At 38.0% G+C, this 24643-nt stretch overlaps 1 protein-coding gene across 1 annotated transcript in view; it reads right to left on the minus strand.

Moving 5' to 3' along the window:
* The window catches only part of MCTP1 (multiple C2 and transmembrane domain containing 1), a 258485-nt gene that overhangs the window by 131543 nt on the left and 102299 nt on the right, over nt 1–24643 (minus strand). The window contains exons 3-6 of the mRNA XM_057398378.1: nt 22185–22327; nt 18282–18361; nt 17629–17737; nt 11048–11086 (exon numbers count right to left, since the gene is read on the minus strand). Coding sequence (XP_057254361.1) covers nt 11048–11086; nt 17629–17737; nt 18282–18361; nt 22185–22327 — 371 coding nt within the window. The remainder of the gene's footprint in view (nt 1–11047; nt 11087–17628; nt 17738–18281; nt 18362–22184; nt 22328–24643) is intronic.

Consider the following 24643-nt stretch of genomic DNA (forward strand, 5'->3'; position numbering starts at 1 on the left):
AATTCAGTGGTTCATCTGTTGCTGGAGAAAATCCTTCTGGGTCAGAGCCAGATCAACGACACGCAGCGCGCCTCACAGAGCCTAGTGGCACATTGACTGTGAAGTGAAGAGCCTACATCTTAATCTGCTGGAAGAACAGCAGCTGGATACTTAAAGTGGCGTGGTCTGTTTTCTTCCCTGAGGTTAGGAATTTGGACCACAGCAATGCTCTTTTCTCCGCGTCTTTATTGGTAACACCCAGATCCATGGAACAGCAACAGGGAAACATACTGAAAGGTATAGCTGGCTGAAGCTCAAGCTATTGAGATTGTCTGGACATGAAAGACATGGGACACACGGCCTTCTCTAGCAAGAAAAGTTTCCAGCTGGCATTTTTCTTGTTTCTAAGTGAGACAGAGCACATCTGAAACATGCTTTCCTTACAGTTGAAGTCATCCTTATCCTCAGAAATTACAGATACTGACCTCATCCTTAATTTCATATAGTTTTCTGTAAGAAGTAAAATAAATGAATATGAATGTTTAGGTTTCAAGTCAAATTTGAAAAAGAGCTAACAGATTTAAAAAATGGGAGAATAAGACTGATTTCACATTTTAGAGTTCTTCCCTTATGACCTTAATTCCACAGTGTGAGAGAGGTATGTCACTTGTAGGTACTTTTTTAGGTATCTGAGCAACCTTCTGTAATATAGCCCACAGTGATTAGTTACAGAGTCAGAAGGAAATACACGAAGGTAAAATGAAGAAATGATCACAGATCTTTCCAAATTTCTCCTATAAAGGAGCATTTATCAAGACTAATTCTTGGATAACTTTTTCCCTCAGAAAGCATGACATGCGTACTGCATCTTGGCTTCACTCTTCTCCCACAAAGAAAAAACACAAAGACACTATACAGCTTTTCATTTCTCTGGGAATAGGTGGTAAGTAATATATTTCATAGTATTTCCATCTGAAACTGGCCATACTGTCTATACAATGCCACAATTTGGAAAGAAGCAAGATCAAGATCTCAGGCTACAACCAACTGTCATGAATGTGGGATTATTATTCCCAGCCTTGTGCATTTATATGCAGGCATGGACATTCCCACCTGACATGCTCTAAACAAAAAAAAAATGAAAAGGGGTGGAAGGGAGGTGCAGCCTACATACTGTGAAGCTTTCTCTCTCTCTTTTCTCACAAGTAAATTAAAATTATACTTCTGAAAAGCAGTCTTTCATGTCAAAGGATACTCAAGCCTGCCTGTGAAAGAAAAACTTTTCATATCCATATACTGTTCTAATGCTTCTACTATAAACATCATTCAAAAATCAACATTTTCTTACATGATAAAATTAGCTTTTATTTGTGTTTCACTTATTCTGTCTAAATGGGGGGTAGGGGGAGGGATAGGGATGCCACCAGCAGAAAGACTTCTGACACAGAACTGTATCCTCTATTAGACATGATTAATATAGTGAGCCAAATACAATGTCAGAGCTGAAAGATGATCTCACAACATGGCTTAATGTACTATATTCAGCCACATATTGCTGGGTAACATTGCTGGGTAGAAACCAACTAGGCTTAGCCAGAATCTGGGCATTGTTCCCAGGTTCATTAAGACCATGTTCTTGATGAGTGTATTAATTGCCACAACGTAACTGTTGCTCTTTTCAAAGGAAGAGACCCTTTAGTAAGTACTTTTGAAACTCTCACACATATTTATGTTCGTATCTAACTGACCTTTGGAACTCCTTCTCTTAATGAGCTGGAGAAACCCACAGCCTGACCTCAACCTTATCTAAACGCTTTGATCCCCACTTTGGGTGCCACAAAAAACTGTCATGGTTTAAGCCCAGCCAGGAACCCAGAACCACGCAGCCGCTTGCTCACTTCCCCCCCTTCTTCCTCCTCCCACTTCCGGAGGGATGGTGAGGAGAATCGAAAGAATGTAACTCCCACGGGTTGAGATAAGAACAGTTTAGTAACTAAGGTATAACACAGATCACTACTGCTACCACCAATAATAATAATGATAAGGGAAATAACAAGGGAAGAGAATACGACCTGAGCAGCAATCTGGGCCTTCCAGGTAACTCACCCCAATTTATATACTGGGTGTGACATGCTGTGGTATGGAATACCTCTTTGGCTAGTTTGGGTCAGGTGTCCTGTCTCTGCTTTGTCCCGGCTTCCCTTCCTCCCTGGCAGAGCATGAGACTCAGAAAGTCCTTGGTCAAAGTAAACATTACTGAGCAACAACTAAAACCATCAGTGTTATCAGCACTGTTCCCAGGCTGAAAGTCAAAACCACAGTGCTGCACCAGCTACTAAGAAGGAGAAAAAAGACTGCTAGTGCTGAACCCAGGACACCTCACCTCTTCATTGATCAGCCTTCAAGCCCTGCAAAGCACCGCCTCTCTCAGTGGTTATGCCCATGCAAACAGGCCTTGCTTTTACAAAATCTCCTTGTTACACACACCACTAGGACACACTCCTCCTCCTCTGCATCCTTGAATGCAAAATTTATTGTTCTAGAACAGCTGAATAATAGACCCACTTTCTGAGATGCTTGCATGGGTTGGACAAATGTTTAAAATAAGGATTGAGAATGCCAATAGATGCAGCTGTTAGCTTGTCCATATAATGAAAATAAATCAAGGGACAGTTGTATGTATTCACAATGATTTTCCTCTATCAGAAATTACATGAAATATCACACCTTGCAGAATTCATCAACCTGTAGACACTGAGCTACAAAAAAGCCTCCAATGGGATCACAATGATTCCTTTTTAATGATCAGTTGTTGTGACTAAGCAAGTTTTGCAAACTAACTACTACTGATAATTAATGCAATATGAAACAACATTTACCTTCACTTTCTATCAACTATATTTTACATTTCAGGATATTTTAATTCTAGGTGAAGCTAGTCTGTATTTCTGTAGTTGAGAAATATACCGTATATTCTGTGTTTTAATGTGACTGCCATGTTGAATCTGGTTTAGGATGTTTGCTCTAACAACTTGATATCATGTTTAGTAGCAATCTTGGTGTATTACAGTATTTGCAATAAGAGGTGATACTTCTGGAGCATTTCACTTATTTCTGTTGTTTGCTTGTGTATTCTGCTTAAGGTCACTTGCTAAAGCCAGTTCAGGTGCAGTATGATGAAGGCTGTGACTCTCTTAAGCACCCACTATGACTTGCTTTTTCTAGAAAAGCGTGGAAATACATACACAAGACAATGGTGTGCAGCAGAAGCTGTCAGAGAGGTTGTGTCAGTATCATTCTCCCTTGTCTTCCTCCCAACAACTCCTCTTTGAAACTGTGGTTGCAATAAGTGAAAGTCAAAGGGTGTCCTGATGACCCTGCTACTGCCCAGGATGACTAGTGTCACCAAGACTTGATGAAAACTCACTGTGCTTCCAGAATTCATAGAATCATAGTACCACAGACTAAGGACCCCCTTGGAAGGGACCTTAAAGCCCATCCAGTTCCAACTCCCTGACACAGGCAGGGACACCCTCCACTAGACCAGGTTGCTCCAAGCCCCATCCAACCTGGCCTTGAACACTGCCAGGGATGGGGCAGCCACAGATTCTCTGAGCAACCTGTGCCAGGGCCTCACCACCCTCACAGGGAAGAACTTCCCATGATCTCATCTGAATCTCCCTTCTGTCAGCTTAAAGCCATTCCTCATCTGCAACACGTACCCAGAAAACCCCACAGTGAAATGCTTACTCCACTGTTTTGGTTGTTAACTGCATCAGCTGTTATCTCTCACATACAAATAATGCAAATATAAGCCTCACTAAATATTTGAATAATTTTTATAACCAGATGTCTAACAGACAGGTGAATCTGTGTCAGAACTTTTTTTTACTTCTATTCATTATTTAGTAGCTTTCCATCAAGCACTGTTTGCAGCTGATGAACTGCCATTTAGAACCTCATGGCTTACAAAAGCCAGTATTTTCTCAGAAGAGGTGACAGCTTTTGCTCCAGATTTTACTGGAATACTATGACTTAATAGGACACAGTAGGTAATTATTAAATATCTTTTAACCTACTATGTTTGGGTAAAGATGCCAAACTACTCATTCCTCTGATGGTCTTTGAATTCAAGGCACTCAAAAGCTTTTCCTTAAGTTTTATTAATGTAGCAGGTTTAACATGGGGTGTGATCAGGTCTGAACCCAATTTAATGGCAATTCTCCCAGAGATGTGAAAAGGGCAGAGTAGTCCCTTATTTTGATGAAAATAATTTTCAATGAAATAAACAACATTTCTGAGAGAGGTCTCCCAGTATTCTTTGGCTAAAAGGTACTGTCTTAATTGAAATAGTGCTGCTTAAATACTTATAGGTACATAGGAAAGCATGAGCTAATCTTATTTCTTTGTATACAGTTTGTGAAAAGATGCAGTGAGTGTATCAATTTGTACTCTTGGAGTGTAGGATTTGTCAAAATGAAATATTCACATAGGATAGTACAACACTCACCCTCTAGCTAAGCCGGCAAAAATTCTCACAAAACATCAGGATACGCTGTTCAGAGAGAATCAGACCCCCGTGTGAGAATACACCAAATTCATCGGAATTTGTTATAAAAAAAAGGAATACAAAACAGCATGGTCAGCCAGTATTATGGCTTTTGGTTACCCATTTTCTCTATGAGTATTTGTAGGTTCACTAACTCATCTGTACGCTGTCTAGAAAACACATGAGCTACCCTGTGCCAGGGTCACTGTCCAAGTTCACAGTCAGAGAGGACAACTTGTTTACTTGGTAAAAATTACACTGACATCTTCTCATCTTCAGTTTGGAAGACCAAACTTATATGTTGACACAGTTCCTGATCACTCTTATACTCCTGTCTTGTAAATTAAATGAGCAGGAAGGGAAGAAACATTGACAACTAGTCAAACCAAACTTAATTTCCAAGGGTTTCCCACACGGAATTTTGCTTAGTTGAATAGCACACTACGTGCCCTATAGAAACAACCAGAACTTTTCAGTGGGTATCAGACCTCTGTGCTTGCATCTTTGACAGTGTACTTTGTCATCCTGGAAACACAATGAAGCATATGAAGGTTATCAGATGAAAACAAAATGTATTTATTTGTCACATTTCTTTTCTCTGGGAATGGCCAGTAAATCCACAATGTGTCAAGTCCCTTGCTGTTTACAGCAGAAGTGAGGAGACATACATAAATGTCTGTAATTGCTCGTGCAACCCCTTTCCTAGAAAAGAGGCTTCCTCCATGCTCTACAAGTACCAGTGAGTGAGCATGAGACATGGTTGTAAGCAAACCAGTCTGACCACATCACTTCACCTTGCCTTGCTCTGGGTCTGGCTGGGATGGGTGCTGTGCTTTGCATTTGTGGATAAACCAGTGTGGATAACACAGCGACGTTTTGGCTACTGCTGATCAGTGCGCACACAGCAACAAGGCTTCACGCTGGCTGGGCTTGAAGCATCAGACTTAACTTCTCCCACCTTCTCGCTATTCATCCTGACCCATTTTCTGCTTGCAGTAAAACTTAATTCCAAACACCATTGTTTCGTTACCGCTTACATGCATCCTAAACCTTCAGCTGAATTAAGTTTATACACACACACATATATGTTTCAAAGGATCATTTTTTAAAGACTCAATCTAAAATGATTGTATATAAACTGTGCCCAAATCAGTGTGATAAAACATACCCATCTCTGTTGTGGGAAGAGATGAGTTTAATTTGCACCATGGGTCAGACACTAGAGAAAAAACAGGCTTTAATGGAGATGACAGTTAAGCACTAGAACCAGCCACAGCCAGAACTTGTAGAATATCCATCACTGCAGATTTTTAAGGACAGATTAAACACCTGTCAAACAGAGATTAGCTGCCATTGTTCCCATTTTAGGGTAGAAATACAACTTTTCAGCGTGTTAATCCTACATTCTTTTTCATACCTACCCTGCATTCAGGTAGCTTTTTAAATATCCCAGACATTTAAAATTGTGGCAAGTGAGGGTCGGTCTGTCTACCAGCACTACCTGCCATGTCATTGGCCTCATCTTCCAGAGATATTCCTGTTACCTTCCAAAGACTCTTGTCTCATTTTTTTCCTCCATTCCTCCCACTTGGCACAGCAGAGAGAAAACTTTCAAAACAAGCTCTTGGTTGCATTATCCTATCAGTAAGTAAATAGTACCACCTGAAGCCACTATTCCTTACTCTTTTCTGAATTAACCTCCTGTAATCATATAGCAAATTGTACAAAAGCAGGGGGAACAGGTGATTTTTCATAAAATATTTAGTATTTTCTGGTTGCTCAAAGAGGAATATGCCTGCTCTATATAAAATGAAATGTTCTGTGAGAGAGAGCATGCAAAGAAAAGCTTCTACTTAAGTTAATGCAAACAATGTCAAATGTAGGTAAAATTACCTGATAACTCTAAACAAAATTACAAGCTGTGTTTTGGTTTGTTTGTTTGTTTAAAAAAGCATGTAGGCTCTTCCCCTTCCTAATTTCAAGCTATAATCAAGGGAGAATTTTGATTTGGGCTGGAAAATACTGTCAGTGCTGAGTTATAACTGCAGCTTCACTGAGCTCAAATTTAGGATTTATGCTTTTGATTTTAAAGTTAAACAGCACTTCACATTAAAAAGTGCTGGAAGCAGTAAGCTTTTTCTGTTTTAAAAATGTTGGCAGTAAAGGCATGGGAAAAGTAATGAAATTTCACCATTAGAAGCTAAGAGAAGAATGAGGAGGAAGTACTTAAAGAGAACATAATTTTTACATGAGAAAAAATAGGGCTTTTAAACAGTCTCTTTTTCCTCTGTTAGACACTCTGGGCTTAAAAACAGTAAAGAAAATGTAAAGCTTTTTTTTCTTTCACTATTATTTGTGACAGCATTGCACTGAACATTGCAATAATTACAAGAAGAAAGAGCGATATGTGCATTTCTAACTCAGTTGCATGCTGCCAACACTTTAATAGGTTCCGTTCCCATACCCTTTCCTTGGCTATTGATTAAGCCTCTGTGCTGCAGAGAATTATTAAATAAGAAGTCAGAATGGATTTATTTTCTTGTTTTCATAACCAGAGAAAAAGGCGAAAACAACTCTTCCAATTAGTCCACACTGGCTCTTGATGGAAATGGTGATTCTTTATTTCTCATCACCTTGAGGTGCAAGAGGATAGCTTGCACCTCAAGGATGGTGTAATGCAAATCACTCCAGCAATTAGCACTATTCATCTCACTGTAGGAGGTGATGTTGACTATTAGTAATAAATTACCTCTCTTGGAAGCTTGGGCTCTTCTGTGCCTCTTTTATACCTGAACTGCAGCAACTGTTTACTAAACTGCATCTGGTATGCAGACAATTTAGAAAGCAAGAGAGAAGCAGGAAGTTATTTTCCCTTAACTCAAAGAATAAGAACCAAGGAAAGTCTGAACCTTCAGCAGAGGAACTAATACAAAAAAGAAAATCCACTCCAAGGGAAATTGGTGGTGGATGTGGAAAACAAAAGACGCTGAACAAGTCAGATCCATACATAGAGAGAAAAGACATTTTGCACAGCTCAAAATTTTTCCAAGAACTTTTTAAAAAGAAAAATTAATTTAAACAGTCCTGTTTAAATTTGGTTTAGATGAATGACTGACTATTTGGATCCTACAAGCACTGTCTTTTTGCTGTAGCACTTGTTTGCTAACCCTCATAGTATCTAACAAAATGGACCCTAAACCACAGGAACTGAGGCACAGGCACGTTAAGGTTATTGAGAAAACACCAGGGTCATAAAAAAGTGCACAAACATTGAATAACACACTTCCCCTTTTTCCTGAGCTGTAATAGATCATTGTACATACATAGTGGTAAAAATGGAGCTGCCTCCTCTCCCAGACCATGCAGCAAACAGCCAGCTAAGTCGTAACCACCAGCCACCAGTTTGCTTTGCGGCAACACCAAGCTTGCGGTGGATGAAATAAACCAATCAATTTGGAACTGAATGCAAATTGTATCTTCCCAAATGAAGTTTTGGCAGTTTTGTATATAAACAGCTTAGGTTGTTTTGTTGGTTTGGTGTTTTTTTCAGTAGCCAACTGGGAGTCTGCTGTTGCTGAAGACAGGAAGACTTTCCACAGAATGAGGACATAAATGCTCTGACTTCTAAGTTGTTTGAATTTAATATTTGCTAGATGCTGTGAAAGGTGAGTATTCCCTCTGACCCAGACAGTGTGGGGAGTAATATGGCTCCCATTTACTTGGATGGAGGGTATGTGTGATAAAATGCAAACATGACAAGAAAAAATCAAAACCAAAACCTAACCAAACAATGCTTACAAGGCCCCTGAAAACAACAGAAACAAAAAAAAAACCAAAACAAAATTAAGACTCCTCTCTCCCTCGCCCCCAAAAATAAACAATAGCATCAGAAGAAAAACCCTAACAACAAAAGGAAAAGTGGTGTTGCATTTTTGCAATGCCACTAACAAATATTTACAGCACTAATGTTTTTGAAAACACTGGTTTACATGCAAAGTAGGTAAAATTCACAGCTGCATTGGCCTGGGTATTTAATGACATCTTAACTCCATTTTTAAGTGCATAGGAGGGGTGATATTTGAAGTAGAAATTCAATTTGGCCAAAGTAATTGTTTGCAAGTACGTGCATACCTTTAGATCAGTTACCATTATTTTTGGTAACTGATCTAGTTATCATTATTTTCATTACCATTATCAGTTACCATTATTTTTGCATGTTACTACATGTCCAAGGAATTATGTGCAAGCAGTGCAGTTCATGAACACACACAATGCCACAGTCACCTGTGCTGCTGTTACAGAACAGCAGATCTTGTTACAGAACAAAAAGCTTCAAGAATATAGACTTTAAAAAGTAAAATACAGTGCCATAATTGTAAAATCAAATTAATTTATTAGAAGTGCCATTGTAAAGACTCTGGAGAGCTAAAAAAGTAGGTTTAGGAAATTTTATAATCATATCTTTAAAAAATTTTAATATTCTGCTTTTTCTAAGCTCTCACGAGTGCAAACAAACTCTTCCTGAAGAAGATGAGTCTCAAACAGGGCACTTTTGCCATTATCTAATAGCATCAAGGATATATTTCTAGACTTTTTTTTTTTTTAATCCACAAATGATGCTTTATTTAATATTGATCATCCTGCACCACAGAGAACAGCAACTTTTTCTTGTTTTTTTGAAGGCATCCTTTGTAAATAAAATATTTTTTTTAGTTTCTTTTCCTGAGAGCAGACCAAAGATTTGGAACTCTGAAATAGCCCCACAAGGCAAATGAGCTCCTGTGCTTTAACTGAGATACTACATTTAGGTTGCAAAAGACCTTTAAGATACTTCCAGTGCATGTAAGACGTTTTGCGTGCATTACATCTCTAATTATTACTTCAGATGGGATAAATATAGAAGAATTAAATATTTAAATTCATATATTTACTATTTGCCAGATCTTTTGATACTCCTTTTGCAAAAATGGCAACTACTGAGTGAAATGTTACCAAATGAGTGGAACAAAGGAGAACATGGATAAATAATTTAATTGAGCAGCTCTGAAGAACTCCCTGCTGTCACGTTGTGCCATCCATTCATGATTATTGAAGCTCACAGTTTTCTCAGTTTGTAATTTGAAGCATGGGAAAGTTCTGAATAAACTGGTTTTACAAACTGTCACCAGCACATTCAGCACATCAGGAGTTAATGAATAACTTTTGTGATGCAAAACAGCTCTGCAGTCCACCATCCTCCCAGCTCTTCATTAACTTTTCAGAAGTTCAAGCATCTCAGGTATTTCAGGAAAAGTTACATGAACCATATGAGAAACAAAACACTGCACATCATCACTTCACCATGTACCTTTGCTTCACAGATTTCAAAAAGGAAACAGGGACCGAATACTGTCCTGCACTGCAGAAGCAGACTGTGTGAAAAACCCATCCATAACCCAAGGATTATGAACCCTGCTCTCTTTTTCTTAAAAAGGTTAAAAAAACTGTAAAAATATTTGTCACTGAGCACTATACACAACACTGTTTATTTAGTAACCTTCTATTTAAATATGTGCATCAATATGCTAGAGAAGTAAAACACTTTGCAAAGTAAGTGAAATCACCCACCATAGCTACTTCATTTTTCCTGTTTTAACATTAGAAACCCTTAACCTTTTTAACGTTTACAGGGTAATATCTCAAAAAAAACCCAGACCTACCACACCAGCTCAAGACTGAAAACTTTTAATTCTGTTTTTAATTATGCGAGAAGGCTTAAAACTTGAAAGCAGCATCTCAGCATTATTATTATATATTAATATTACTATAACTATACACATTTTCTTAATCTTTTTGGATACAAATACTGGAAAAAGGTACGAATGGATTGTATTCCACTGGGAGTCAAACTCCTGGCCTTTCCCTAGTGACAAGGAGCATGTGCTGCCCCTTTTTCATCACTTCTATGACTCCTAATAGGAGAAAAGCCAGACACTGAACTTGCCTGAAGAGGCATCTAAAGTTGTATAAAGTGAAGGCTGAAAAGGATTCTTTAAACCTTCCACTCTCGGAAAGCCCAGCTATGACTGTCATCTGTCAGTCAGGGAAACAAGTCTTTGAGAAGCATCACTGAAAACTTCCATACACAAAAACTCTGATCAGTAGGAAGAGAAAGTAATAGGGAAATAAATGTTACCCTTTGGCATGAATTCCTCTGCACCAACAAGTAAGCTTTGAGAAAATTGATTATACAAGAGAAATTAAAGGTTTTAGACAAAGCAGGACATGTTTGCCACTTACACGAAGTTACTAGATGACTTCAAAACAGGCTAAAATGCTGTAACAAAGTTGAGAGGTTTAATGAAAAAGTAAAAGCTCAACTGTTTCACAATTTTGGTTTGATGAAACACAAAACAATGTCATTAAAACACAATCTGAAGGAGAATAAACCCTGTGCCACAGATTTCAGGCCCTAAATGGCATGTTTGGTAAAACATCATAGTTCTTCTAAAAAACACAAAGCCACATGCTAAAAGTTACCTTACTTGATCTTTTCCAACTCTTCCTCATTAGCATTGTCTGAAAACAAAATAGATCAATTTAATTACTTTTTCTCTGCAATACAGATAAGGAAGCCAACTGTCCCTTATGGGATAATCCACATTTAACCACAACTACAACTGAAGCAGCCACATGTACACTCCAGCAACAGCTACACAAGACTGAAATAAATCTGGGCAACTATAGCAGCACAGTTCAGAGTCAGCACTGTTTCCAGAGACAACACATTAGGTGAAATTGTTTAAATTAAATTAAAAAAAAAAAGGAAGAAAGAAAAAAAGAATTAGATTAGCAAATGAAAAAAAAATGAATGTGCCATTACTGACAGTGACTTCAACTTTGATACTTGAATGGTAGGTTTTTTAGTATTAATGCACTCCAGGTTTTCTGAGCACTACTTTTTAGCTCACAGCTACAGCCACCTAAGAGAAATCCTGCCTAAGGCTCTTTGGACAACATGTATCTATTAAAAAGTCCTTAAGGCTGCCACTGCTGATTAGTTTCACAGCAGTAAAAATAGTTCTTTGGTTTGATAGCTATGCACATGGGACAGAAAAAACCTCATACTTTGACTCCAAAAAAACCCAAAATGCAGTAGCCCTATACCATCACCCAAATACTCTGTGAAACCTTGGGACTGCTAGATACAATGTTCTGACACGCCAGAAGGCAAAGTGTCCACAGACACACATTCTTAAAAAAAAGAGAAATACTGGTCAAGATGGAGGTGGACAATTTATCCGTGAACGTAACTGTTGGTTAAAGCAGTTCTGTGGAAACACAAGTAAATTAATTTATACAATTAAATAATATTCAGCAGCCTGTTGTTGACACATCAAAGATCACTTATTTCTATTGGAAGTTTGCCATGAAAAACAAATGTAATTTTTATTTTTATTAATTACTGCAAAGCCACCTTCATTTTCAGATAATGGAAACAAATCCTGAAATGCAGACTTTGCTAAGAAATGAAAGTATTACATGGGTAAAATTTGAAAATGGAAGAAAATAAGTGTATTTCTTAGCTTTGAAATATCCAGAAATTCTTCCAATTCGCACAGTTTTGGGGGAGAAGAAAATCAAAGGGCTGCTGAGGAAAGTTTAAGTTGCTGTAGAGAGTTAAAGCCTAAAGACTCTGCAATAAGTTAATGATAATTGTAGCATTGTGGCTTTGAAAAATATCCATAGATACTAAATATTTTATAAGGCTGGAGAAAGCCATTCATGTAAGAATTAAGCAGCTTGAAGCCCGCAGGAGGAGATAAGAGAAAGCCTCTGAGTTTTGGATCCTGTGAATGCTACACAGCTGTAAATCAGAGCAGAAACAAAACTAGGCTTTGGACAAGGCTGTGAGCAAGGAGGAGAATACAACCTGACAGATGAATTAACTGCATATCAAATATTATTTCAACTCTGAGGAGTTCAGTTTGAGTCATAGCTAGGGAACGTATGTTGAGTGAATCACCGTCATCACCAGCTGCAGCAGGATAAGATGACCAGCAGGATAAGATGACCATCAGGATAAGGATAACCATCCTTAGAAGCCCGTAAAACAAGTACATATCATACGGCAGACTAGGATGGATAATCCACGCAGAACTTTTTAATCTGAAAATATTCCATGGGAAACATTCCATGGCCTCAGTCGATCTCCTTCTTTTCTTTTTTTTTTTTTTTTTATAGCTGATGATAATATCCCTCTGGCAAATTAAAAAAACAAAACAAACCAAACCAAACCAGAAAAAAGAATCACTGTAAAATTTGAGACAGCAAGCAAATTGACAGAAAATTAATGCTTCTAATATCTTTATTTGAAGCAAAAAAATACTAAGCATCACTTGGGATAAATTATTTAAGGCAAAAAAATGTTGTGAACTTTATTCTCATCGAATAGCAACATCCAAGTAGCACTCGTGTTTCCTTTTCCCTGCTTTCTACAGTACTCAGGCCGTTGGCAGTGGTGGAATGGTAGTCCCCAGTCTCTGCCGGCCCTAAGGCAACAGTTGTTATCATTCCCTGTAGCCAAGAGTTGCCTGCAAGACCAAGGTTGGAAACAACTGAGAAGATGCAGGAGACATGCAACAGTGATGAGCATGTGGTCACACTGTAGTGATGAAATCTGTGTGCTGAGCTTTGCCAGAGAAAGAAACTGACATGCACTGTGGCACCTGTGACAACAACGCCAATCACAGCACCTGCAGACTTCACATGCACAGCGTGACTGGCATGCACATAGCTACAAATGGCACAGCAGCATGCACAGCACTACACGCATCCGAAGGGAAGTATTAATGGATACTGCTGGAATTAAAGTAAAGCGAGCTTCATTGGAGCAGGTGTAAGCAAAAAAATTAAGTCATTGCTAGCTTTGACTTCTTTCAAACTGGGCATCAAAAGGAGAAATTAATGAAAAATATAGAAAGTACATCATAAACACATTATTTCTTAAAAGAAGAGTTCATACATTTTTTCGTAGACCTCACAGCTTTTAATGTTCTTCTAAACACATACTTTTCCCCACACCAATTTATTTCATGTCTTAGTTTACACTAGCTATCTAAGCTATCTTTTCTCTCCAAGAAAAATAATTAAAAATGCTAAATAATTAATGTAAAGGACAAGTATAGTTGACAGCACAGAGCGAATTCATATGAATTACTGGAACCACTGCTACCACAATTAATTATGTTAGGCTGGAAATAGATTACTTTTTGCTAATACTGAAGACATTTTAAAGAATAATTGTAGGAACATTCATCAGTTTTGATTCACAAGTTCTGACTGAAAATAGGAACAAGCCAGATTGCCTTCATTCATCAAAATTCAAAAGAATAGGACTTTAATTCATGTATATAGATCAAATGAGATATTACAAGATTATTACTTTAAAAATTAACATTTTTATGCCTTTACAACAAGCATTAGGTCACAAAAGGCAAAGATAATGGCATAGAATATTTGCTAGAAAGTTTGGCCACCTGTCCATACTCTTAAATTAATATTCAGTGATAACTGCAGGCTACTTCTGTATTTTCTTCCAAGAAAACATACCACAAAAATCAAATAGTGTGTTCTTCTTTATGGAAATAGTACACCAAATCTCCTTTACCTGAAACCATGTCTAACATTTTTCTATTGGAAAAACACAAATAGTAAACTACTTGAACACTGTTTTTCACTCCAGAGTAAGTAAATTCTCCATGACCCAAAGACAAACTCTCCCTTCTCCTAATCTATAATACAGTTTCACATCCATTTACACGAGCATATGCATATGTTAATATTCCTGCTTGATATCTGAATCCAAAGATGTAATCAGGTTTGAGCCTAGCAAAACTGACCTTCTAGCTATAAATTCTAAAGAACATGTAATCAGACAACACACAGAAAATCTGCATTTCCTCAGAATTTCTTTCAGAAAGATGAGGAAGAGAATGCTCTTATGTATACCTAATATCTCTCTTATCTCTTCGCACACCTCATGGCTTCACAAAAGATAGTTTCACCCAAACCAAACGAAGTATTCCTCTGTCTGACTGCTTGTTTTAAATGATTTGTAATAATACTTCTATCACAGACAGATGGCAATATACAAGGCCCCATATTTTGTACCATTTAACTTCAAACTTCCAGCTGCAGTATCTTATCCTCCATCAGTGTCAGTATTTTTTACGCAGTGTGACAGGATGCATCTTCCTATAATACACCTGTGCATTATCTTGATATTCCAACAAAATGCTTTGCTGCCCAAAATGCAGAGTCAGACACAACAATGCTTCTATGGCTACACAAGAATGCTACTCCTGTTTTCATTTTCCCAATGGTCTTAATAAACTCTCTCATTTTAAATATACATGGAATCGAAGTACCTAAAATTTAAACAGTAGGGGTTAATTTCTCAATTCTTCAGCTTGAGGATGCAACTATTTTACACCATTTACATGTGACAATATGTGCAAGCAAATTTAGAGTTATCACCTGAACAAATTAAAACTTATTCAGAATAAAATATATTTTTAAAATGGAGGCTACATAGAGATATCAAATCAACAAGATTTAAATAAATTTGCAATAATTTAAGGAAAAAAGTGCACGATGTGAAGAGAGTATTTCTGCATGTTCTATGCAGCAGTCATTAAAGCATATTTAGAGGTGCTTACACGTTTTTATCTCTGTATTTTAACTATACTGTTTGAATTATTACCTGCATAGAGATATCCAAGGAGAAGGGAAGCAGCAATTATGCAAACAGCATGCTACACAGATGGGGAGTTTCTTTAATCAGGACTTTGTATACTGAACATTTCCAGAGTGGACAAGAACTAGCCTCAATCCTTTAACATAACATTTGAAAAAATACTGATCTCAGCCATATTAAATTCAATAAAAATTATCCTTATTATTACAAGACCTTTTAAAATTACTAAGGACGACAATCTAATTGGGGCGACACATTCTGTAATATATTTACTCCTTAGAGAGTAAATAAAATCTAATAAATAAATAATACGTACATGTGGCAACTGAATAAAAGATAACACTGCCTTGAATTATTAAACTCCTAACACACTTATATACAGCAATTCAGCATTTATTTTGTAGGTCATCTCCCCTCTGACACAAATTCTCTAATTTTACTTCATCTTTCCCAGAACTGCTCTGAAATCCATACCTTAGAGAGTCTGGTTTCTAATACTAAATATAAAGCTTCAGATTAAGAACCTGAAGCCTACTCTGAATTTTGGGCATTTCCAGAACGAAGTCCCATAATAACAGTTCGAATGGGAAGAAAAATTAGTTACTGGGGGTAAACTGAGAGTATTTGCTTACTATATAGAATCACAGAATCATTTAGGTTGCAAAAGACCTTTAAGATTATTAAGTCCAACCATTAGATCATTGAATCCAACCATTAGAAAGAGCTAAAAAAAAAAAAGCATTAACAGCACAAACCCAATTCTTTGTCCTATTACAACCAGCTGGGTATGAAAAAAGTTGCTACCCACCAAGTCTATGGTGCTTCCATTACTTCTGACATTCTGTGGCAAATTCACCAAGTAAATACACATGTAAAAGACATGTTACACTATAGTGGTTTAATTGCACTTTTTCACCTGTGACTTTCTTGAGTGCTTTTGATATAATAGCTGGTAACACTGAGCATCACGGTAGCTATCATCACAGCTGTATGATGAAAAAGGAAATTAATGTGCTGTTCACGTATTTGATTTCCACATAAAAATACAGTATTTCCATGCTGTGTTGACTTAGGATTATGGCAGGACAGTGCCAAAGCCACTTGGAAAAATAGAGCTATTACCAGCTTACTCAGAAATGCTGGTGGTACCTAAATACACAAACAAACCCCCTGAAATTAAATACAATTTTCAATTTAGGCGACAAACACTTTAGTGGTAGAAATTTGCCAAGATAGTACTCTGAATTGTCTGGACAAATGTATTGTTAAAAGGAAGAAAAACGCATTGTCTAATTAAACTGCCATTGCATCCACATTCTACTCTTTTTGTTAAGTTTTAATTGAATGTCATGAAGAGATGAAAACCCAGTTTTCAAAACTCTACATCTCTGTCACACCAAATACCAAACACCGAGTTCCAGCAACTGACTTACTAGGTTATTTAATAACAGCTAGGAGAAAAGTGGAAAACAAAGCATATTAGAACCTGCCCATATTCCTCAGGTATGCAACAGAATGATTTGTCACACTGCAGCACATAGAAATATATATCCTCTTATGAAAACCATATAATGGACCATATCCATGGAAAATTTCATCATATTAGTATTTATTTTTTTCTTGGCCTCCCTGAAGCCAAAGGAATCCACATTATTTTACAAGCTCTGAGACAGAAGTCATCTCTTGTATTTCTGCCATAGTTGTACCAGTACTGCTCAAGTCAAAAGTCAACTGACAAAAAAAGTAGTAAAATACATCAAACTAGAGAGAGAATTTGTCAGAAGTAACAGGATCTATAAAACTGGAAACAATTTTCACTTATAACTAAGCAGATCAAAAACTAAGATTGATGAAGATTACAATAAACCTAAAAATCCACATGATTTTATGATTGAAATCAGGTCATGAAATTGAAAAAGATCAAATAATATTCCATCATTAGATGCCAAAAAGCAGAAATATTACCTTTCTTCAAGTTTCTTTGTTTACAGTGTGGAATAGGATTCAAATGCTCTTATCTAGAGGTGGCAACACTAGGTCCAAAATCCTTCACCAGTGGTTTACTGATATTTATCTATAATAATCAGCACGATTCACCTGCAACTGACTTTAACTGAAACCGCTAAACATTTACATTCAATCTGGATCCTGCAGTTCTATCTCAGGAAAGATTCAAATCAGACAAAGTATGTGGTACTACAACCAGAAACACTCTTCAATGTTATTTTAAGAATTGGAAAAAATCAATTTAATCCCAGAATTTAACTGGTTTACTATTGTATTTAACTGGTTTATTATTGTGCTTTAAGTTCTGTGGTTACAGAACAAGAGAGGTAACACATACTAAAACATTTAAAATTACCACTTCCCGCTGTTCTTCTCTAGGAGCCAACAGAACTGATATTAATATGCTTCCCAGATCATGGTCAGGGTAATGGGGATCCTTCAGACTCAAGGTAACATCTGTTTGCCTAGGAAACAAAAATATATGCATTTCTTTTTATTACAAGCTTTCAGATAATGAAATTTCTGAATCATGGGAATTAAGGGCATCAACATTTATATGAAACACTTAAAAATGTCACAAATTTGCCCTATTTATACTTCCAAGTATTGCAGTCTGAACACTCATAAATAGTTACAACCGTTATCCTGTGTTAAGGACTTATATGTACTGCAGTAATTAACTCTGAACTGTAACAATAACAGATTGAAAAAAAAAAGTTCAGCAGTAGGTGGTAATGCTGCGAATTCATGGAACATAAATACGAGGTTAAAGTGGTTATAAAGCTAACGTCTCTGCAGACACTGTAAAAAATATTGTTCATGATCAATTAATATATTAACTTTCATATTACAGTAATTCTCTAAATAAAAGTGGTTTTCCTCAGATGGTTTTATATGATGTAGGTTTATATAATTATTTTTGAGGACACTGTTCTATTTGCAATTCCATAAATATAATATTAGGAGGTAACCATGAAGAATTACTCCATAGGCTTGTCTGTTTCATACCTGTTTAATTCCAGTGATGTGAGATCCAAAAACGCTGAACCAATAAAGTCATCTTGAAGTCCAAAGTCATAGTCAAAGACCTAAGATGCACAGGAGATAAAAGCATTTTCCAGCATTAGAAATCTTTTTTTATATATTACTATTTTGCATTGCTTGTTAAACCAGGACTCTCTGAAAGTAACCTGAAACTTTCTGGCCACAAAATCAAGTCTGAAACTGCTTACATAGAAGTCAAAATGCATCATCTACAGACATGGTGCTATACTACTACCAAACTGCGTATGTGAACAGCACCAATTTTATAAAACCGGAAGAAGCATTTTTATAAACTTAGGCATTAAAAGAAGGAAGACGAAGAGCACAACTGAAGTCAAGCAGAATTGCTGACACACTATACATTGATACCTTTACCAGTTTTGCAGAGTACAAGCAGGAGGGCAGTAAAATGTGAAAAGTGGGGGTTTATTGCACTTGCACTGGTATTAGGTATAAAAGTGTATATTTTGAAGACCATGTAAGTTTCTAGGTTTTGGGAATATTAAAATCTAAGAAGAAATCTTAATATATTTCTGTAAGAAAAAACCTTGCCACCTAAAAGAGAAAGCATATGGACAAATTTACTGACATCCAGAGAGAACTATGTTGCCAAGTACGTGGAATGGTATCAATGATCTGATACACTGTGCCTTCCCATGTAACAAATAAACTGGGGACAGCTTTCCGAGGGAAATAAGCAAAAAAGGTAGATGGCAACAAAGAAAAGTGATACAAAATTACAGCAAAAAGGGGGGAAATGTCAGTTATCAAAACTGACTTTCTAGATTAGTTAAATTTTCCTGGAAAATATTGTCAACAGAATTTGTAAGGACCTGTCCTGGGTTCAGCAGTAGCAGTCATGTTTCTCCTTCGTGGTAGCTGGTGCAGTGCAGTGTTTTGGCTTCCAGCCTGGGAACAGTGCTGGTGATACTGATGTTTTCAGTTGTTGCTAAGTGATGTTTACTCTGAACAAGGACTTTGTGAGGCTCATGCTCTGCCACGGAGGAGGGGAAGCCATGGGGAAGCAGAGACGGGGCGCCTGACCCAGGCTGGCCGTGGGGGTGTTCCATACCACAGCACCTCATGCCCAGGGTGGGGGGTAACTGGGAGTTACCCGGAAGGACACGGGCTTCAGGGTGGGACTCGTTTCTTGGCCGGTGGTATCGTATTCTCTTCCCTTGTTATTTTCCCTTATCATTGTTGTAGTTGGTAGTAGCGGTGGTGATTTGTGTTGTACACTGGTCGCTGGACTGTTCTTGTCTCAACCCGCAGGAGTTGCACTCTTTCGGTCCTCCTCCCCGTTCCTCCAGGAGCGGGGAAGGGGAGAGCCTGGGGGCGGGGCGCCTCAATTGCTCTCAGCCCCCGGCACCACTCCCTGGGAGTGAGTGAACAAGCTGTTTGGCTAGGGTTTAAACCGCAACAAAGGACCAAAATAGACTTCCAGCTCTAAGTAAGAGTGAGACTTGTGAACAGCAATGAGAATATTTGAGATGTGACATGTCTAGGTTCAAGATCTTCAATTTTGATGTAAATACTTTGATGGTTGCATTACAGAAACTCTTTTCCAGGATGCAGTTAAAGCTGTTCATCTTCTACAAATACCTTAACACAGACTGAGTGAGACAATAGTAACAAATCCCATGGCCCAAAGACTATACAACACTGCCTAGAGTGTCTGGACAAGCTATAAAAATGAGGTATTTCACACACTGTGTTCAGAGCACAAACATGGGTAGACATTTGCCACTTGGCACACTCCTCCTAGGAGGAAAAAAAAATTGAAATACATACACCTATTCCTTCATGACCCTACTGCAGGGCTGGTATTTGGCATAAACCAAAATAGGCAGCTGTGTTTTAAGTGTCCTTCAAAACTGCTTCTCTTTTTCATAGTTTTGGGTGTGTGTTTATTCTTTGCAAGTTACTAAGCTTAAGAAGGGTAGGAAAATGTCAACTGACAATTAACTTTACACATTTCTAGTAACAATGCACTTTATCTGAGCAGAATACATGAAACAGTACAGATCAATACTCAGAGGCTGTTTAAGTGGCATTCATCTACTAAAAAAACCCTACAATTTGATATTTCAGTTAAAATTTTTGCATGTATTTGAGATTTAAGAATGATGCTGATCTAAAGTATTATATTATTACAGACAAATTAAAAAGATTACATAGGTAAGACTTAAGTTTCCATACTTTCTCTAAGCGTTTTTGAGCTACATATGCAGTTCAGTTGTTACACTGAAGGGAAGGGACAAGATCCAGAAGGACCTTGAAATGCTTGAGAGGTGGGCCAATGCCAACCTCGTGAAGTTCAACCAAGCCAAGTGCAAGGTCCTACACCTGGGTTAGGTCAATCCCAGGCGCAGCTACATGTTGGGCAGAAAAGAGATTCCTAGCAGCCTGAGAAGAAGGACTTGGGGGTGTTGGACAGTGAGAAAATGAACATGACCCAGCTTCAGTGTGCGCTTGTAGCCCCAAAAGCCAACCGTATCCTGGGCTGCATCAAAAGGAGCGTGACCAGCAGGTTGAAGGAGGTGATCCTGCTCCTCTGCTCTCATGAGAGCCCACTTAAGAGTACTATGTGCAGTTCTGGTGTCCTCAACACAAGAAGGGGATGGAGCTGTTGGAGCAAATCCAGAGAAGTCCACAAGGATGATCAGGGGACTGGAGCACCTCCTGTATGAAGCTGGGCTGAGAAAGTTGGGGCTGTTCAGCCTGAAGAAGAGAAGGCTGCGTGGAGACCTCATAGCAGCCTTCCAGTATCTGAAGGGGGGCTATAGGGATGCTGGAGAGGGACTCTTCATTAAGGACTGTAGTGATAGGACAAGGGGTAACTAAAGGATTCAAACTTCAACATGGAAAGTTTAGATAGAAAGGTTAGATAAAGAAAGAAATTCTTCCCTGTGAGGGTGGTGAGGCACTGAAACAGGTTGCCCAAAAAAGTGATAAATGCTCCATCCCTGGCAGTATTCAAGGCCAGGCTGGACAGAGATGGGGGTGACATGGTTTAGTGTGTGGTGTCCCTGCCCATTGCAGTGGGTTTGGAACTAGATGATCCTAATGTCCTTTCCAACCCTAACTATTCTATGTCCTAATTAGAAGCCTAAGATTATAGTTTTTCTGACATAATTTTCTAACTTATTATTTATCTACTTTTTTACACAATTAACTTTTGGATATAGATGACCATAAATTATTGGGGCCAGAAAAGTGTCTTTTGTTTCTATGCCTATAAAACAATGATCCCAGCTTTTCTGGTGTTTATACAAACATGGATTAGCTAGTGGCACTGCTGCTATCTGTTCTTTTGGATTAAGTGATGCCTCTATTATGAAAAAATCATCTTCCCTTGTCATATATTAAAAAGAGAGACAATGTTAAAATAGAAACAGCATAAAGCATTATGAAACGTAAGCAAACCCACTGTGTTCAGTACAAACAGAAAAAAAAGAAAGAAAACACAGGACAATTGGGCAAATTAATCTCAGCAAAGAATTTATTTTAATGGGAAAGATTATGCTTCATATCAGAAAGATGCAGTGATATTTCTGTAATAAAAGGGATGCCATCATCACAAAACATGTTTAGCTTTCTCTGTCCTTCTCCTAAGGTGCCACTAAAGAAGTATAAAAGAAAAAAAACATGGCCTGAAAGAAACAAAAATACCTGTATTTACCTTTCATTTTTGAAAATTTTGATATTGTTATTTACAGCTGTAATTTAAGTAATTTTCACCTCTAAAGTCTTCAGTCACCCACTATTGCAGAATAAATTTTTCAGCCCACAAAAATTAAAAGATCTAAATCCTACCTGTAACTCTTCTGTTATAATTTGACAGACATAAGTAAGATAGTGTCTCACCTTTATATACAACTGTTCTCTTAGGTTATCTATAAGAATGCATGTTTTTTCGTCCCACACAGGATTGAGGTTCTTGTGTACTGTCTTACTTCTAAATACTTCTTTGCCTCCAAGTTTGAACTTGACGTATGGGTCACTGGTTCCTGTTAAAGACATGCATATACTATTAACGATACCACTTTAATACATTAAGGTAATGGAAATTAACTGAAACAAGTAAATGCAATTTCTACCAACAGTCAGTTTGAAAACAGCAGTTGAGGAAAGAATTTTTTAGTGTCACAATTTATTATTTTCCAGAGTGTCATTACTCTGTAATTCACTGTGTTAATGTCAAATGGGTGTTTGCACCACTTTGTTGTCTGCAATCCCTACTCAAAGTCATACATAGAATACTGGCTGTTGCAGTGTAGTTTTCAGTTAACAGAATTATGTCCTTATTAGGACTGGGCTTTTATCGTAATGCAATCACAAAAATTAGATTATAAAGTTAAAATTATTTCTGAAAAGTATTAATCTAAGTATCTTATGCCTTTGAAAAGGCACAGGCTCCACTGGCACCACTAGTGTAGCTTCATCATTGACTTTACTGTTTCCCTGCTTCCCTTTTCCATGAAAACACACTTCCTACAACACAATGAGCAGATCAACTATAAAGTCAGTCCACAAAGTTCATGTGATTCCTGCAGCACCTGCCCACATGACAGCACAAGGTCCAAGCCCCCTGATGCCACTGAATAACAATCAACAAGGGCCAGAAAAACAACCCTGAAGGGAATTGAAAGAGAAATGTCAAATATGGCATGAATGGAGAATGGAGAGGACATGGATGTGGAAATGTCAGAAGGAACAACTGGTGGAAGGAGAACTCTTGGGATGACACATGGTGGGGGCATAGAGAAGAGCAGCCATACAGGAGCACATGTGTGCCCTCTTCTCAAGGCACCCATGTGGGCAAAGGGCAGTGAGCAAAAACCCAACGGCACACACAGAGATGTGAACAGGCTGAGAGATAAATCACAGCCAGCTCCGAGAAGGTATAAAATGGCACATCCAAAATCATCATGGACATAGTCAAGTGACTAACAGAAGCCCTGGAGAGGAAAAGAGGACCTGTCAGCTGGCATCCTTGCCTTCCCTATCATGCACAACCCAGAGAACACATTTGTGCTTGTGAAGGTGAGTGTGAGTATGCGGCTGTGAAAGTGTGAAAGCAAATTACCAAAATCAGTTTGAGTTTAAAATAAAATCACTTTCCCCTGCCACAAGGTTTTCACATTGAAGTTTACTATGTTGCTATTACCATGCTGCAATTCTACTTCACACAATTCAACCTCAACTCCAAGAGCACTGACTATGGCTGACACTTGGAAAGAGGGTGAACCTGCAGGAAGGATGCAACCAGAACTGGACAAATGCTGCTTTCACTTATGCCCAGCAGCCCCACCATGGGGACCAGCAGCGAGCAGCACAAGGCTGCCCTTAACAAGTATTGAAGCCAGAGTCATTGCTGCTGCTGGAAGGAGCAACTGTGGTGCTTGCTGCTGCCCCTCTACTGCGGTGGCACCAACAGCTCAGGAAATGGCCACCAAATGGATTTGGGAACTGGTCCAGCCGAGTACAGCGAGCATTTTGCAGTTAGATGGACCCCAAGTAGAGCTGTAAGACATGTACTTGTGCCTGAGACAGTCCTCATGAAACCACCACTTCCATGGTGAGTTGAAGAAAGACTACACATCTTTTCCTGCACATTTTGATTGCAAAAAATGTGGCTCTCTATAAACAAAAGAAAAAAGCAGGACAGAAAATTCAAACTAATCCCTTTCCTAAAATGCCACTTGGTACGATTTCATTCTTAGGTAAGTGAAACGCATTTTAATAAAAAATATTGGATGTGATTTTCTGTTTCTCTGTTCACTATTTCTGAGCCTTAGTAATATTTGAGTCTAACCAATCCAAGAGTATCTTAAAATAACCAATAATTGTAGCATGAAAAGCTCCGTCTTAAAGAGCAGCAGCAGAATTATAAGACAGACTTTCGGGGGGGGGGGGTGTTTGTTTTTACTTTGAATGTTTTTCACAAGACAAGCATATTGTAGAGGCGTGTGCTTACATCCACTGGGAAATGCAGTCGTTAGCCTTTGCTGAAATTGCAACACGCTCTTCTAAACGGATCATCCTCTGACCAGAGCTTCTTACACTATTTCATGCAGCCACAAGATGTCAGTACTCTTTACCTAAAATCCCTTTCAAAAAACTGTAGTGGTGTAAAGCAATGGTCTCGCATGTGACAAGGTTATACGGTCATTCACTCTGGAAACGACTGGGGCAAAATTTCAACTGTGTAAAAATATTTATTCTGGCATAATTAACTTGCTTCATGGGTATTCCAGTACTACTTTTTAAGGCAAGGACCAGACATTTGAATTAATTCAATAAGATATGAAGAATACTTTGAA

Source organism: Pezoporus wallicus, unplaced genomic scaffold (genome assembly GCF_028554395.1).
Source record: "Pezoporus wallicus isolate ANWC-B61680 ecotype Strahan unplaced genomic scaffold, APGP_CSIRO_Pwel_v1 contig_6580, whole genome shotgun sequence".
Taxonomy (NCBI): Eukaryota; Metazoa; Chordata; class Aves; order Psittaciformes; family Psittacidae; genus Pezoporus; species Pezoporus wallicus.